This window comes from Leptonychotes weddellii, chromosome 9, assembly GCF_054177405.1.
Source record: "Leptonychotes weddellii isolate Sample4059 chromosome 9, ASM5417740v2, whole genome shotgun sequence".
Lineage (NCBI taxonomy): Eukaryota > Metazoa > Chordata > Mammalia > Carnivora > Phocidae > Leptonychotes > Leptonychotes weddellii.
Window position 1 is genome coordinate 122,675,285 of NC_138377.1, and position 16,918 is coordinate 122,692,202.

At 52.4% G+C, this 16,918-nt stretch overlaps 2 protein-coding genes across 6 annotated transcripts in view; both read left to right on the forward strand.

Annotated features, from left to right (window-relative positions):
- Positions 1–16,803, forward strand: part of ALPK3 (alpha kinase 3) — a 61,361-nt gene extending 44,558 nt beyond the window's left edge. For 2 of the 5 annotated variants that reach the window (XM_081831732.1, XM_081831733.1), the window contains 2 exons: positions 1,981–2,045; positions 2,628–8,450. In XM_081831732.1, the coding sequence (XP_081687858.1) occupies positions 1,981–2,045; positions 2,628–2,973 (411 nt within the window). In that variant the 3' untranslated portion in view covers positions 2,974–8,450. Of the gene's footprint in view, positions 1–1,980; positions 2,046–2,627; positions 8,451–14,235; positions 15,265–15,725; positions 16,103–16,651 lie in introns of those variants that run through there. The other 3 variants (XR_014148844.1, XR_014148843.1, XR_014148842.1) reach the window with 3 other exon arrangements.
- The window catches only part of SLC28A1 (solute carrier family 28 member 1), a 43,797-nt gene continuing 41,446 nt past the window's right edge, over positions 14,568–16,918 (forward strand). Inside the window, exon 1 of the mRNA XM_081831890.1 lies at positions 14,568–14,616. Coding sequence (XP_081688016.1) covers positions 14,568–14,616 — 49 coding nt within the window. The remainder of the gene's footprint in view (positions 14,617–16,918) is intronic.

Consider the following 16,918-nt stretch of genomic DNA (forward strand, 5'->3'; position numbering starts at 1 on the left):
CTCCTTCTCTCCCCTTCCCCTCCTTCTCTCTTCTTCCCTTTCTCCTCCTCCTTCCTCTCTTCCCTCTCTTCCCCTCTCTTCCTCTACATCCTCCTCTCCCTCCCCTCATCCTTCTCCTCTTCCTCCCCGCCCCCATCTGCCCCTCCCCCTTCTCCCTTCTCCCTTCTTCTCCTCCCCCTCCCCCCCACTCCGCTTCCCTCTCCTCCCTCTCCTTCTCTTCCTCTACATCCTCCTCCTTCCACTTTTGTTAGCTTTTTATTATGCGAACCAACTTAGTCTCTGTGGCTTCCTCTTATTTCTGTCTCTCCCATTCCTCAGATCTCCCCCCAACAAAGGCCAGCAAGCACAAATCCTCCTTTCTCTGCCCAGTCCTTCCCAGGCTGCCCTCTAGCCAGACCCGGGCAGGGGAGAGGAAAGGAGAGTTTCTCTACAGTGGGAGGAGAAGAATGCTGGGAGTATCACCCATCACCATATCTGGTCCCCGATGTGAATCAGTGAGAAAGCCAAGGGCCAGAGATAGAAAACTGGCTTAAATGTGCTTCTCGTTGGGGTTGAGCAGCACAATAAATGTGGTGTATGTAACTCCGTATATTGACGGGGGGCTGGTGGCACGTTAAGCCTTTGTCATTCCTTCTGTTGGTTGACTCCATCCGTCCAACATTTAGCCACTATTGGGAAGGTAAAAAGGTGAATCGGGAATCCTCACTGTCCTCAAGAAGCTGTGATAAGTACACCAGTTTCGAGAATGAGAGGATAATGTGATGCAGTGGAAGGACCTGGGACGCAAAGAAATCCGGCTTTCGTCTATGTCTCAGGGCTTTCCAGCTGGTCTCTGGAGACCCAGGAGAAAGCCGAAGCTCAGGCAGGGCGATTTCCACAATCTCTCTGAGCCTCGCCACACTTTCCCTCCCACGGAGTGACCGTCTCTTCCCTACCTCTCAGACTGGCTGGGAGGACTGAGTGAGGCCGTGGCTGTGAGCGCTTCTGCAAACTAAAATTCTGTGCAAACCTAGGGGGCCATGGTTACCGGGGTGCAGGGTGGAAGGTGGATCCCCCGAGAGAGAAATGACAGGGACTAACGTGTAACTGCTCGACCACTATGACTCAGACACTAAGCTAGAGCCCTGCACACCCCGTGAGGCTCTCACCCCCCCTGCATTACCCGCCTCTGAGAACTGAGGGCTAGGGGTGGTTCTCGTAGCTCTTAGCAGCTCGGAAGGACCGGGGCTGACATCGGCCCACGTGTGCCCGACTCTCATCCGTCGTACCCGGCGCTGAGCCCTGGTCGCGAAAGGCAGGCCCCCAGAAGGATGTGACAGGACGGTTTGAAAGTGGGGAGAGGCTCCCCCTCTAATGTGTGGACGCTGGGATGCCGGGGCAGACCAGCCAGGCTGGAGAGGCCAGTCCCCCAGGGCCCGTTTTGCCTGGCTCTGTTCTCCCAACACCGTCACCTGGTCTCGGCTTCTTGGGGCGCGGGCTTGCTGCCTGTGTGAGTAGGTAGAAGCCGGTCTTCCCCACTGTTACTTTTCTGCTGGTCCAGCCTGGTTTACGTCCACATTGCTACCTGCTCTCCCTTGCCCGGAGAGGAAGGAGCACATGCCAGCTCAAAGTCAGCGGCCAGCCCAGCCTGTGGCCTAATGTCTCTGGTAGAGCAGGATTGCACAGCTGGAGGGGGCTGGGATCTAGGCGCAAGAACTGAACTTGTACTTTGACTCACAGTGGCCACTGCACATGCTCAGTGCGCAGTTAGCAAATGAATGAATGAATGTGACCTTGCTCGGGCCCCTGACCTCCGAGCCTGTCTCCTCACCCGCAAAGGGGGGTCTTATTACTACTAACAGTAGCGAGATGCCCACACTGCGTGTGAGCCTGGCCGGAAGTGAGGATGTGCCCTGAACCCTGGCACGCTCCCGTCCAGCGATATACCTGTTTTGGAGAGGTGGGGGCCCTGGAGCCGACCCAGGCTGCCCCAGCTTCCAGCTTTGTCTCTTTCCAGGGGTGGACTGGAAGATGACCGATGTGCAGATTGCTACCAAACTGCGAGGGTGAGTAGCTCTCGGGGCCAGAAGGCCCTTCTGAGAATCTTCTCGGGGTGTAAAATTATCCAAGTTCTTCTGGGTCTCCCTCCTCAAGGTTCTGGGCCTGTGGCCAGATGGGGTCTGGGGCGCCGGTGGCCATGTAGCCACGTCCCGGGGGCCGCTGACCTCCACCCACCGTGCCCCTGACGCCAGGTCTGGACCAGCAGTATCAATGGCCCCACACAGGATCACCTGCGCCTCTGGGCTCCTCTTCCTTCTGGCTTGAGAAGGCTCATCATGATGCAGATGAGCAAAGGCCCTGGGAGTAAAATGGGGACGCCAAGTCTGCTCTAGTTTGTACTAACAAGGCGGATCACCCTCACACCAGAGAATGTGGACGTGCTGAATTCCTGCACCACCGTGTAATGGGGCTTTGGGGTAGAATTCAGGTTTGGGGTGCTGCTAGCTGAGGTAGTACCCAGCTGGACTCCCCAGCACCCCCGAAAGGATGGGGCATAACACCCTGGCCATGGCCACCCCACCGTAGGCCCCCCCCAGGGCTCTCCCTCTGGGTGGGACTCCCGCTGAGCTCTCACTGTTTGGCTGCAGATACCAAGGCCTCAAGGAGAGCTGTTTCCCTGCCCTGCTGGACCAGTTTGCCTCCTCCCACCAGTGCAACCCCTTCTGTGAGATGCTGGGGCTCAAACCCCTCAAGGGCCCTGAGGCTGCCCACCCTCAAGGCAAGGCCAAAGGCTCCAAGAGTCCATCCACTGGCAGGAAGGGCGGCCAGCTGAGTCCTCAGCCCCAGAAGAAAGGCCTCCCCAGTCCCCTGGGCACCCGGAAGAGTACTCCAAGCTCCAAGGCCACCCCTCCGGCCTCAGAGGCACTCGCCACCCAGTTGCTGGGACAGCCTCCTACCCAAGAGGGCGGCTCCAAGGCCCAGGGCCTGCGGTAGCCCCCACAGGAGGCTGGGGGCCTCCACCCAGCAGCAGACCAACAAGGAAGCAGCTCGAGGCGATGGAGACTCCAGAACTACGGAACTAACCAGAGAAGGTGCGCTGAGGAGGCGCCACGAGGGGGGCCTCTCTGAGCAGCCTCTCCTCAATCCACTCCTCATCAGATGGCTTTTGTGCATGGTGACACCCAGGGGCTTCTCCTGGTGCCACCGTCAGCCGGGGCTCCCAGGCCCCATCCCCACGTGCCTGGTGGCCTAGGCCCTCCTTGAAGTTTACACTGGCCACTGCTGGAGGCTCCCTGAGTCCTCTGCATGAGCTCCGCCCCCAGCCCCCCACCCCGCCAGACCCTGCCGTGAATATCGTACTCTGGGGGGCACACCGGCCAGTGGTTACCCTTTACTTTGCTTGGCCCTGACCTCTCCCCGTCCTTGGGGCTCCGGGCGTCCTGCACTGTGTCTGGCCTGGTGACTCTCAGGGAGCCTTCTCCTTCCAGCTACTTGGCCTCGTGCCTCCCAGCGTGTCCTGCAACTAACCTGTCACTGAGCCCAGATGGGGCTCAGGACACTTCCAGAGCCTGTCTCGTTCTTGTGCGGTGGTCTTTGGTGATGTGTGTTCATGCCCTTCCTTCCCCCAGCACTCAGGCACTCACTCACCTGCTTCCCGCGCTCCTTTGCCTCCGCATCTCCCATCCCCAGCTTCCAGCTGCCTGGCAGCCTGCTGCCTTTCCTTCGCTGCCTCTCTGCTTGTCCCCTTGCCCAGGCGCTTCCCCAGCCCGATTCCGCACCCTGCCCACCAGTCCGCGCCTCCCCTGCCTCTCCCAGGCCCTCTGCCCCTGCGGGAGAGGCGGCATGAGCATTGTGTCAGCAGCCCCGGCCAGCGGGCAGGCGTTGACTCGGAGGGACCTGGTGCTCCGCCCTGGAAAGATGTGCGGTCACAGTGAAGTTCACATCCCCTCTAGACCAGGGATGGAGGGCTAGGGCTGGTCTCCGAAGGGGAGTGCACTGGGGAGTTGGAGGAAGGATGCAGTCCACCCACAGGCTGGGCTGAGGGGTCCCTGTGCCTGGGAAGTAGGACGCCTGCCCCAGCCATTAGCTTTTGATCCCAGGGCTCCAGCTCTGGGGCTTCACATATGGGCTCCCAAGGAATTGCTGTGCTCCGCGCAGCACCCCGGGGCCTTCCTGAGAGCCCCTCCTGGTGGCCTGGGAAGGGATGGGCCTGGTGCTAGCCAGCTCCCCTTGGAATGCAATAAAGGCAGCCACTGTGTACCCTGCTCACCCTCATCTGGTATGGTTGTAGGTGTATGGGGTCAGGGCCCCCTCTCCCCAGGCAGGTTCTCCAAGGGCGCCTTACAGCCCCCGGACCCACTGCAATAATGAATCCAGGCTTTGGCTCCTGGATGGACATTCAGTCTCAGCCTTTGTGACCACAGCGACACAGTCTGTGCTGCTTGCCCAGCTGGGCTGATGGGGATCTGGGGACTTAGGTCTTTGGAATTGTTCCTTCATTTGGGAGAGGAACACAAAGGAAGGAACCCAGGAAGGAAGAGCAGAGCTGGAGGCTCTGGGGAAATGTCCAGCGTCTCTGGCTGTCTCCAGTGCCCCAAGGCCGGCCCCGGGGACAACCAGCCTCTGCCTGCCAGCTGCTCACTGGCCCTTTCCTGCTTCCCACGCTGCAGAGGCTTCTTACTCCCCAACAACCCCGTGCCACAACTTCCCTTGCCTGACATGTATGCCCCTCTGTTTTGACATTTCTGACTTCTCTACCTCTTGTGCTCAGGGGACTCTCCCCACTTTTTCCTCTTGCCCTCATGTGCCCCAGTCTGCAGATCCAGATTGCCTTGGTGAACTGGGAGTTGGAATGTTATCCATTCATTCATCTGTCCATTCAGCAGACATATGCTGAGCACCTCCTTCATGCCAGACCCCGAGTTGACAGCTGTGGGAGGCACAGATATATGAGGTGGCCTCAAAAGAGACTTTCCATTAGGTTTCTTGGGCTTTGAGCAACAGAAATGGACTCAGACCCACTTTAGCAAGGCAAAAGGGTTCGTGGGAAGGGTGTTGGGGCAGCTCCCAGAGCCAAAGGAAGAGCTGAACGATTGGGCTTGAGATGGTGGGAGCCAGTGGTGCTCTAGAGCTTGCATTCCGGGAGCTGCTGCTATGGGCTGATCCACCCAACCAGCCATTGGGACTCCCTTCACTCGAGATTCAAATTCCTGTCCTAGAGCTCAGGGCACTCTGGAGTGGGACAGAGGCAGTTTTCCAAGGGACCGGGATTCTTTCCAGAAGAATGGTGGAGAGGGGGAGGGTAGAAAAGGACTTGGTGGCAACAGCAGAGACACTCCCCCACCCCCACCCACCCACACACACACTGTTCTTCCCACCCGATGTATTACGACTCTCCCACATACAACCAAGAGTAAATTCCACTCTGCTTGGGGAGACCATTCAAAGTCACGTCCAATGACTAAGTCCAGGGGCTACCATTCTCCAAAGTCCAGTGTCACGAGTGACACTCTTCCCCCTTCCATCACAATCCCATTTTGAAATTCTGCAACCTGGGGAGTAAAATTAACCATCTTCAACCAACATTCTTGACCCCAGCAAGAAAGGAAGCACCGGTAAAGGCTGGAGTCCATTTCCAGAACAGGTCATGAGACCTAGTATTTCTGACTAGGGATTCTCTGCCTGTTGGAGTGACCCCAAGTTTCCGTCCTGAAGTCCGGCTCCTCAGTGGCCCTGCCCTGCCCCCTTCCAAGCAGCAGCAATCAGATTTTCCCTCGATAGGGTTAACCATCCTACTACTCCATGACCTCTTGTTGTGTGTCACTCAGAGCTATAAGGAGCCCGAAACAGCCGGGTGTGCCTCAGCTTCCAATTCACGTATTACTATGACATTTTGAGGATGTGTCTCCTTGGAGACTAAAACCTCTACACCAGCCTGGTCCCAACCCTCAGGTGTGTGGAAGGCACTGAGATGGAGGGATAGCTCGCCCCTCTCCGCCTGCTTCCCAGCCTGTGAGGGCGAACGAACACCAGGAGATGCGTGTCAATTCCGAGCTTGTGCTATATCCTGCGGGTCGGACCCAACCTCTCAAGGTGGTGTTTCTCAGCTGGTGCCCTCACTGAGTTTTCAGCAAACCATCTCACCATATTATCAAGCTGACTGCTCCTGGACTGCTGGGATCCTGACCAGATGAGTGAATGCCATAGGCATCAACCCATTACTTTACTTCTGCTGTAGAATGCATTCTTTGGTTGGATGCCCTATGTGGGGATGCCACAGTGATGTTTACAGCATTTGATAAGTCCACGGATATTGATGGTGGGAGGCATGATGGATAAGGAAAGCAAATCCAAATCCAGATGAAGGGCCCATAGTGGTCGAGACAGATTCCTGCCCTCTTGAAGTGATAGGTGTAGACTCAGGGGAGGCTCAGCTGCAGGTCAGGAGGAGGGAGCATGGAAGAATGAGTGAGGAATTCACACCCATGGCCTACCTGTGCCTTCAGAGACCTATCCTGGAGCCTCCCCTTGAAGATGGAGTGCTTTTGGCCATGGCTCACTATGGCTGGGTGGATCAGATAAGCCCGGTTCATGAGGGGCAGCATGGCCCCCTGCTATGCTGGTAGCCAAGCATTTAGGCTCCTCCAGAGCCCAGTGGCAAGCCAGAGCGCCATTTCTCAAAAGGATGGTAGTTGTTGGCCAGAGAATCACTTGGTTCTGAACCCTGAGTTTCCCCGCCATACTTTTCTTATTAGGACTTGCCACAAACTTCATTAGCAACAGGCCCCACATGGTTCCCCAATATGCCACAGACAGACAGACACCTCAAGCACCATTGGATCTGTCAGGTCATGGGGCCTGGTAGGAGAACCATTCTCCCAGCCGGAGAACCTTCACTTGCTCTCGGCCCAACCCAAAGCTGGTGGCCTTCTAGGTCATTCAGTACATGGGTTGGAACAAGATGCCCTAAAATGACATTTTTGCCTGGAATTGGGTCTTAGTGGTAAGGGATTAAAAATGCGGTAATTTGTTCTACATTATGGAGGAAATATTCTGACCTGATCAGACCCCTCAACCCCCAGGAATTTACCAAGACCCCCCCTTTTTTTTTTGCATTTTCACATGATTTATCTCCCACCTCTGACCCACATATGTCTTATCAAGGCATCTAGGGAAACTGCTGACTCCAGGCTCTATCAGCATGATGCCGTCAGTGTGAGGGAACACTGTGGTGGCGAGGGCAGTGTCCCTGTGGGCCAGGTGGTGGCACAGAGCCGGTCAGCTATGATATTCAGCTGAAGATGAACTCTTTCTGAAGTTCTTTGTTCATCAAAATAGAAGGAAAAAAATGAATTCACTAGAGCAAAGGATTCATACCAAATGTGAGGAGCTGGATGAATTTGCTTGAGCAAGAAGACCATCTCTGGAATAGCACCTGCAGTTGGAGACATCACTTTTTAAAGCTTACAGCGATCCAAAGACTTCTTGGTGTTTTGCACTGGTCAAGCTGAGCTGTGGTAGGAATCACTATGACTTCACTCTCAGGTCTTTGATAGTTACACTGATTTCTACATTTCCCCCAGGAATACGGTTCTACTTTTGATTTACCATTTTGGTAGGGAGGGGGGTTCCAATGGCTTGTGCTTGTCCTATCTTGCTAGGGTCATTCTTACCCCACACATCAGAGTGCCATTGTGGGAGGGATGTCTCCTTCAAAATATATCCATTTCAGCTATTCACTCAAAATAATCCTGGGTTGGCTTTGAGATTCCACTGTCTACTGTGGTGCAAATTTGGTCTATTAATTATCCCCATTGGTTGGCAGACCACATGCTTTTCTTTTGCCCCCAGAAATTGGACTTAGCTTGGAGCCAGTATCCTACAGAACTCCTCTCCCCAAGTTTGGGTATTTTTCTTTTCCTTCTATAGTTCCCAGATAAATGGACACAGATCCCTTTAGGGAAGGCCAAGGAAGGTTCACGATATGCATTAAGTGTTAAAGTAAGGTTTCCCTTCAGAGATATTTGGCTTACTCTCCATTGAAGGTCTGGAAATTAGTGGGAGATTTTGACTCCACCCTGGCAGCTTGAGACAGACCTGTTTGCCCAACCAGAAGTCTTTAGTTATGGTTATAACTAGGTAATATCTTAGGGACTGTCTGGTCTTCATTCCTGGGACCCAGTGGTTGATTAGCCACCGCTCGAGGTCTGGTTTCCATGCCCATGACCGTTGTGATGACTCCTCTACTTTGTTCCTTGTATCTATCTCTGCTGCTGAGATCAGGCTGCTCATTTTCACAGCAGCTCTCCCAACCAGCATTCCAGGCCTAGAGAGGAAAGCCAGCAGAACCTCACCCCTGTATTTCTCGTGGCAAGGAGCAAGACCACCTCCTGGGTCCTGTCGGAGGACAGGGAGAGGATGGATGGGCTGGATGCATGCAAGGGACCCAATAAAGCATTCTATTCTCCTGAGATCCGTGAGTTCCTGCTTTCTTGGATATTTGGTCTTTTTAATATAATTTAGCATGGGTCAATGTCTGGTCCAGATTTGTATTATCCACCCCCTACCCTGCAATGATTAAAAACTGTATCTAGCTGTTTGAGCTTCTGCATTACATGTAGATCTCTGGTGAGCAAACATATCAATAAATATCACCTGAAGCAAAATTATATTCTACCTATCTTGGTCAGACAGCCTTTAAAATTTTTCCATAAATGTTCCCTATAGTTTTTGACAATGTGTATTAGCTAGTGCATACAGTTTCTTCCAGGTGTGACTCTTCTTTTTCCTGATCTGATTCTGCCTCTCATCCCCTGAGCTATGTTGGGTGTGGATTCCGGTTATTGGCAGATCAGTAGTGTAGTGTGGGACAGGGTCTGGGTCTCAATTTTCTGACTTGATGGTGCCAATACCCCTGAGCTGATAAAACTCAGGGAGGCTGTCTCTTTCATTAAACTTATGAGAAAATGGGATTTGTGCACCAAAAACCCAACTCACTAATTTTTAATGAGAAATTTAACCATCCAGGAGACTGGACACGTGCGTTGACCTGAAAAAGCAAATTCTTCCCTTCTTCCGAAAGGAAAAGTTGTTTGGCAAGCTTAGAACAAGAGAGACAAACTTTAGTTCAAACCCAGCTTTCCTAGGCAGAGGATTTGGAGCTTGCTGCTTAAATTCCCCAAACTGAGCTGCCTCATCATTGTTTAAATCCTTTTACTAGAATTTATAGACTACCTATCATATGTAACAATTCTACATTCTGGGTACATAACCGTGAACAAAACAGACATAGACTCCTCCCCCAGAGAGCTTACAGTCTAGTGGGGGAGACAAACATTAAACACACACACCAATAAATGTATAATGGCGAATATATGTGTTAAGTACTACAAAGCAGAAGAATGGGAGAGAATACCAGCAGGGTGTGGGACTCGAATTAGACTGGGGCTCTCAGGAGCCAACCTGAAGGCATTGATACTCGAGCTGAGATCAGAAGGGTGTTGGTCAGAGGAAGGGGAAGAGCGTACCAGGCAGAGGAAACAATCCATGCAAGGTTCTGTGTCAGGTTGTAACAGAGGGACGGAACGAAAGCTCGTGTGGATAATGCATGGTCAGTGAGGGCACAGTGGTATCGCACTATGAGGTTCAGAAGGGGGTGAGGCTAGACCATGGAAGGACATTTGCACTGAACCCCAAGAGCAGTGGTGCATCAGTTAGGATCAGTGGTTACTGGAAATGATAGAGAAGCCCTCCCATGATGGTAGTCTTAAGCAAGACAGAGTTATTTCTTCCTCCGGAAGAAGTCTGTAGGCAGTAGGAGATCTGGACATGGCCCACCTAGGCTGGCATGACAATTCTAGGATGTTGTCAGGGGGAAGGCTCCTCTGGATCTCTGCTCTGTCCTGCCAACCCAAGCAGTAGCAATTGACCCCAAGTGCAACATCATGAATAGAAGAACTAAAATGGTAATACAGCTGTCAAACAACAGATCCTCTTTGTATAGGGTCAACAGAGAATGCCTAAAGTTGACAATAAAAAATAGTGTCTATATATTTTTATCTATCAATCATCTATCCATCCCCCCATCTATTCATCCGTTTATCTATCATTCATTTATTTTATTTATAGAGGTTGCTACCAGAAGTGAATAGACAAGAATGGTCTGTCTGTAGGTGGGGTGGGGGGGTGGGTCTGGTCTCTGGTTTTCCTGGTTCTGGTCTCCCTGAGACTGTCCAGGGGTGAGAGGCCTTTAAATTTCCTTTGCTGGTCATTGATGTGGCTCTTACTTGAAACAAAATTGCCTACCGTGGGACCCCCAACTCCTTCTGCTTCAGGAACCACCTATCAGTAATTGGGTCATATCCCATTCAACCAGGCAAATTTGAGCTCCGTTGTTGAATTACAGTGGCAAGGATGAGGATGATGGCACTCAGCCTTTAGCAGTATCTGTCTTCAGGAGGCTGTGGTTGTATGCCTGGAGCTGGCTCGGGGCAGGGGGTCCGGTCCTGGAACCCACAAGGCACCGTCCTCTGGCCTCGGAACGGATATGGCTCACAAATGGCTCTTTCCTATTATTTCCAGAGGCTAATGAGGCACAGCAGTTACTGTAACCCCCGCCTCAGAGGACATGGTGCATGTGCGGACAAAGGGATGCTCCCGGCACTTGCCATACGTACCCAGATGGTAGCGTTACGACAGCAGATGAGTCTATGGATTCCTGGCCTGACTTAATAGTGTAGTCAACTGCTCTGGCCACTGGCTTTTTAATGGCTGGAACAGTACATCCAGGTCCAGGGTGGGATACGGCCCTCAGGATTCAACTGGCTGTTGTCATTTCCAACCAAATTCAACACCCTGGTTTCACACTAAACTTCTTTGGTTCTACCAAACCCCCATGAGAATTCTCATTGGAACAAGGCTGCAGACAAAGCCAGGGTCCTGTCTGACAGCCCCCTGAGGCAGGCGGAGGACCTATGGAAAAGACTCTGTTTTGGCATGGGCCCAGGCTTAGGATAATCCACAGCAGCCAGCGCCCTGCTTCCAGCAGCCTGGGAGTGAGGGGTCCGACAGAGCCAATCACTTCTCACCTGCAGTGGAGGCTTCTGCTGCCCTGCCCAGGCCCCCTTTACCGTGGGGACCCATCTCCCAGGTGCTGTGAGTTTGTTAGCTCACAGCTGCCCCTTGTCCGAAGAACTGCCCTGAGTCAAATGAAAGCTGCCTCACCTGGGAGGCAAAATGCTTCCTAATCCCTTCCCTAGTCCTTGGCCCACGACTGACTGGCCTGGCCTGGCCTCAAGGCGAGACTAACCTATGGGCAAGTTTGTGTTCCAGAGTTTCCCTGTGGAATCCAACTAAAGTCAGACTCTAGTCAAGACCACACTCTTATTTTTACCCCTGCCTTATTCTGTATCCCTTCCTCCCCTTCTGCCAAGAGCACCCCCCTCCCTCGTAAATCACTTGAACAAGAATCCCCATCTCAGGCTAAGGAGTGTACCTAAGACCCTCAGGTGTCCTGCTGTGTGGACTCTGCCATTGGAAGAGAAATCTCACTGGGGCTCTTCTTTTCTACCAGGGCAAAATGTGTGGTTTTGGAGCAGTTGGAGTCAAATTACTCAGGTTATGTGGGTGATTGCCCAGTACATCAGCCCCTGCAGAATAAATTGGTGCTGGGTCTTACTCAGGAAGTTGCTCAGAGACACAGTATCCCAGATTTCACGGGGTCTGACCAGAGAACACAATTCACAGCCATCGGCTTTAAGTGAAGAATCCATCCTGCCTGCCAAGCAGCTGGTGAGGTGGAAACATGGAGTGGGCACCGGAGAGCCGGCTCAGAACTCCCCAGTACAAACAGGCAGCACGGTGACCCATGGGTCTACTTCGGGCTGTTCAACTTCTCCATGGTTGCTCCATTTATGGTGCTGGTCCCCCCATCACACACGTCCATGGAGGAAATGGTGACCAGTACCCATGTCCTTGGGTTAGTGTAAGGGTTCAAGGAGATCACGTGGCTAGAGCTTGTAGCACAACCTGGCACGTGCCAAGCTCTCAGACGCTTGGCTCTCAGCTGGTACCGTGGTTGTTACCGTCTCTTGGAACTAGAGGATCCATCCCAGGGCCACTCACACGCTGCTCTTCTCCAAGGTGGGAGACCCTGGTATCTCTCCCTTCCCTCAAGGTGAGGTGGCCAGCACAAATCTCTGCCCCTACCCCTGACAGCCATCTTGCCAACTCTCATCCTATGGGAGACAGTCAGCATGGCCTCCTGACCCACAAGCTGGCCGATGTTTAGCTCCTGGGGTGGGGTCAGGCTCTCCCCAAACCCCCATGGCCATGGAGTGAAGGGGATTGGCTGCAGCCTTTGGAACGATGAAACTTGCTTCTACAGGCATAGTGAAATGGAAAGGAAATGCTTGAAAATGAGTCATGGTGTGTAACTGGCAGGTCCACACAGGAAGAACAGTTGGTACGAGTCAGAGGAGAGTCAGAGATGAGGCTGTGTCCTTCATTCTACAGCACGATGTTATTGGTGGAACTCCACCTGGGTGGAGGGAGGCAAGATATGCCTGGAAAGCCTCAATGTCTAGATGTGACACTCAGAGGTCTTCATTTTTGTTCTTCCTAACAATTGTATGTAATTTGTGATGTCCTACCGGTCAGTACCTTTCCTACGGACACTACTGGTCTATGGTAGATTCATTTTATTGGCTGCTCCTAGGAAGCATAAAGTCCTCCGTGTGGAAACTTCTATAAAAATATCAGGTTTGGGGCGCCTGATCGGTTAAGCGTCTGACTTTTGATTTTGGCTCAGGTCATGATCTCAGGGTCCTGGGATGGAGCCCCATGTCACACTTCATGCTCAGAGGGGAGGCTGCTAGTCCCTCTCTCTCTCTCTTACTCTCTCTCTCTGACTCTCACCTCACTCTCTCTTAAATAAATAAATGAAAAATCTTTTAAAAAAAATATCAGGATTTGCTCTAAAGCTTAGTGGGTGCCATGAGACCACTTCTCTGACAGGGGAGGGGAGGAAACAATGAAGGGCTTATTTTTGCCTATGTAATTAACCAGCTTCTCAACTGTGACTCAGTGTCAGCTCCAGGCCAACAAGGCAATGGAGACCCTAATTAGTAGCCCCCACAGCCCCTGTCGATGGCTTGTGGAAAATGGTACACCTCAGAGGGAGGATACAGCCTTTGGTATAAAACCTACCAAAGCCAGGGACGTCATCCTTGAACCCAACAGGATGACATGAATTACAACCTATCTTGGTTTGTAGAACATCTTAGCTTGATCCAACTGAAAAGGAAACATCTCAATCTCTCATTATGTAAGAAGCTGATATGAGATGGAAGGGCAAGAAGGCTAGAACATAAAAGAACAACAAGGGAAATAGACTTCACAAAGTAGCAACCGGTTCAATATTTGGAGATAGTGATCTCTTAACTGTTTAGGGAAACTTCCCCCTGCCTGGGTGTGGGACCAGGTGTCCTTATTTAACCAGCCCTTTATTGTTGCTGAGATAGATGAGCCCCAGAGTCATCCTCTTGTTTTCTGTTGGGTAATGGCCATTTGTGCCCATCTGTTCCCAATGAATAGCCAGGGGTGAGGGGTAGACTATATCAGGGGGCCCTTGGAGAGTCATGCAAAGCCAGCTAGGGTGGTGGTGGGCCGGGATGGTGGGGGGGAACGGTTTTGGTCTTTGGGGCATTGGACGTCTTCCTTCCCTTGTGAACACGTGGACGTGCTATACAGCTTCTAGGAAGAACACTGTGCTCTAAGTCTTGGAAGAGTCCATTCCCAAAATTTATAAAATTTATAGGAGTTACAACTAGCCCAAACTATTTCTTCAGCTTTTGTATTTTGCCCGATGTCATCAGAATTTGTATATGCTTCGGGTTTGGAATATTTCTGCTACGACTATAGGAAGCCCATCTTTCAATGCCCCAAATAAGAAAGGAAACATTGTATGGAATTACTGGATGTCCTTTCTGTCAACCAGCCGAGGATTAAGAGACAGAAGCAGGTTTAGGAGAGAAGGATGACAAGCTCATATTTATGGAACCTGACAGCAAGAGCCTCTCTTGCTGTCTGTCTACTGCTTGGGCACGGAAACCGTGTCTAAGAGCCGAGAAGGAGTGTGAGCAAAGTCATGAGAAGAGAGTGAAGAGACTGTTGAACACCCCTTCTGATAATATCTGCCTCTGACAGTTCCGTACGGCTCACTCACCACCTATACAAACATTCTCTTTCTTCTCTCAGAGCCTGCCAAGGAGAAGGGATTCTCTTCTGCTCTGGCCAAGAATTGCCCCGACACAGGAAGTGGCCCCAGGAAACAGACACCAGAAACTGGTGCGTGGCTGCCTCTGACGAGGGGGATGGGGGCGGGAGAGGTGGAGCAGGCCCTTCAGTACAAATCCTCCTAAGTGCTATTTTGTTTTGATTGGAAGGGAAAGTATATATATATACTGATATGGGAAAGTAGATAGATAGAGACATAGATATATAGATATGGTCCTCGCCTCTGCCCTGGACCCAGCGCTCCCCGCCACATCCCCAGCTCAGTCCTGTGCTTCCCTCAGCCCCCGCTCCCCATGGGTGGGACCTCAGAGACCAGCTCCTCAGGAGGTGGGCCCACAGAGGGTGAGGTGACAGCTGAGGCTGAGCCTGATGGTGCACAGCCAGGACCCTTGAGGTCCTCCAGCTCCGGGTCTCTCCCTGTGGAGGTGGAGGTGCTCATCCCAACCTATCCAGCCTCCCAAACGCCAGCCTGGGGCTCTCAGCCAAATTCCACCAAAAAGCATTTGGCTTCTGGGGTCCAGGGTCACTTGAGGGGATCTGGGGTCACTCCTTGAGGGGAGGAGCAGGGGAGAAAGTCCTCCAGGAGAGCCTGGAGGAGGAGAGTGGTGTCAAGGCATCCCCGAGATGCGCCCTGTGACAGTGGTGACCCCTGCCAGCCTGACGGTGCCAGGCTCCCTGCCAGACGCCTCACCTGCGTTAGCTCCTTGAGTCCCCATCAGTATTCATTTACGAGGTAGGTACTATTACCCCCCCTTGTTAACTTGAAAGAAACAAGTTAACTTTCGGAGTCTTTAGGCTCTGGCTCAGGGTTCAGACCATGACACACCACCTATGAAATCCATGTTTTAGATCAGGGCACACAAAAATGTCAAGGGTTTAAGGGGCAGCAGAGGGAATGTTTGGAAGCAAGCTTGGCTGCTCCTGGATGTGCTCTACCCCCTGGCTTTCCTCGGGCACCAGGAGAAACCAAGAGAGGAGGGGAGAGGTGAGGAGGCCGAGGGGAGGGGAGGGGAGGGGGAAGAGGCTAGAAGCAGAGAAGCAGAGAAGCAGGTGCAGCCTCTCTGGGGCTTGACAAGGCCCTCTGCCAGGACGGCTCCTAGCCCACAGAGGCGGGCGTCCTTTAGGATAAACCAGGTGACACCATGGACATTGAGTTTATAATCAAGGCCGCACAGGGGTCCCCAACAGAGTGAGGGGGGCAGGGTGTGGATCTCTGCCCCAGATTGCAAAAAAAAAGCTGGTGTAGTCGGAGCCTCCTTTGTAAAAGGAATAACATAAAGGCAAAGTCTGGAGAACAATTCCACAAACTCAGCGGGTCGTCTCCAGGGGGCTCCGCTTAGAGGGGTTTTTAACTTGCTGTGTTCTGTATATCTGTATCTGTATACGGTGTTTCACGAAGCACGTGTAATGCTTTGGTAATCAGAGTGACAGACAAAAAAATGTTTTTAAAGGCAAGGGGCACCCCCACCCTCCATCCATCATCCTCTCCGAACGTCTAGAACAACCAGTATCTGCAGGTAATCCCACCACCTGTGTTATCCGGAAATGTTTATGCATCACATGGGGTTTTGTCCTGAGTGTGTATAATTAATTATTAAAGAGATGTCATCCACCCTGTCAGAACAGTTTAATGTTTAGTTGGAGGACTGAAACATTAAAGTTTGTCCCTTGACTTCGCACACTGTTGCCTTGGCGTCGGCTAAAAAAAGAAGATACAATTACACGGTATGTTAACTAACTGGAATTTAAATAGAAATTTGAAAAATAAAAAGAATAAGAAATAAGTTACTTATATGGGGAAGAAGGGAAGGAAGGAAGGAAGAAAAGGAGGGAGGGAGGGAGGGAGGGGCCAACAGCGTGATTGCGTTCCATTGTCCTGACGTTATGGAGGCTTGGACGTGAACCGTCGCTGTTTGTGACTGCTACCTGCTTTCCTTACCTTCGAGCTCAGGGAAAGGAGGTTGTTGTCATAATCACCAATTCCGTGAGGAAGGGAGACTGGTGAGATGCAAGATGAAAGCTAACGTGCATGATCCTCCAGCCTGGGTAACCTCGAGGGCGGGTGCAGAAGGAGGCCACGGGGGCGGGGGCGAACTTAGAGAGGGTGAGAATAGTGAAGACAGGCTTCCTGGAAGAGGTGGGCCCATGTGGGAGAGGGGAGAGTAGGGAAGAGGGCATCTCAGAGGAGGGAGGCAGATGAAGTTCGAAGGCAGGAGCCCAGTGGGCCAGGCCCAGAGTGGGGCCCACTGGCTCTGTTTTCCCTTTTCCCTGAGAGAGGTTGGGGTCCCTGCCCCGGCCGTGGCCCTGGGCCCTGGAGAGGGCGCTGGACCGAGCTGGGTGGGAGGCCCGACCTCCTCCCGCTCTGGACTCTGCCCAGGAATTTGCACTGAAAAGAGAAGACGGGCCAAAGTGCAAGCAGGTTGAAGTCATTTTGTCCCCGTGGAAATACGCGCTTCTGTCCTTCCCCGAGAGTGACTTGTTCACCACAATATGTGAGTAGGACGGGGGTCCTGCCTCTCCCCGGACAGTTGTGCATCTGTGTGTGTGCACAGATAGCTAGGCATTCCTGGGCTCTGCTTGTGTGTGAACTTGCACACGTCTCCTTGCTCGCGTGTGCACCCATGTGTATGTGCCTCTGAACGTG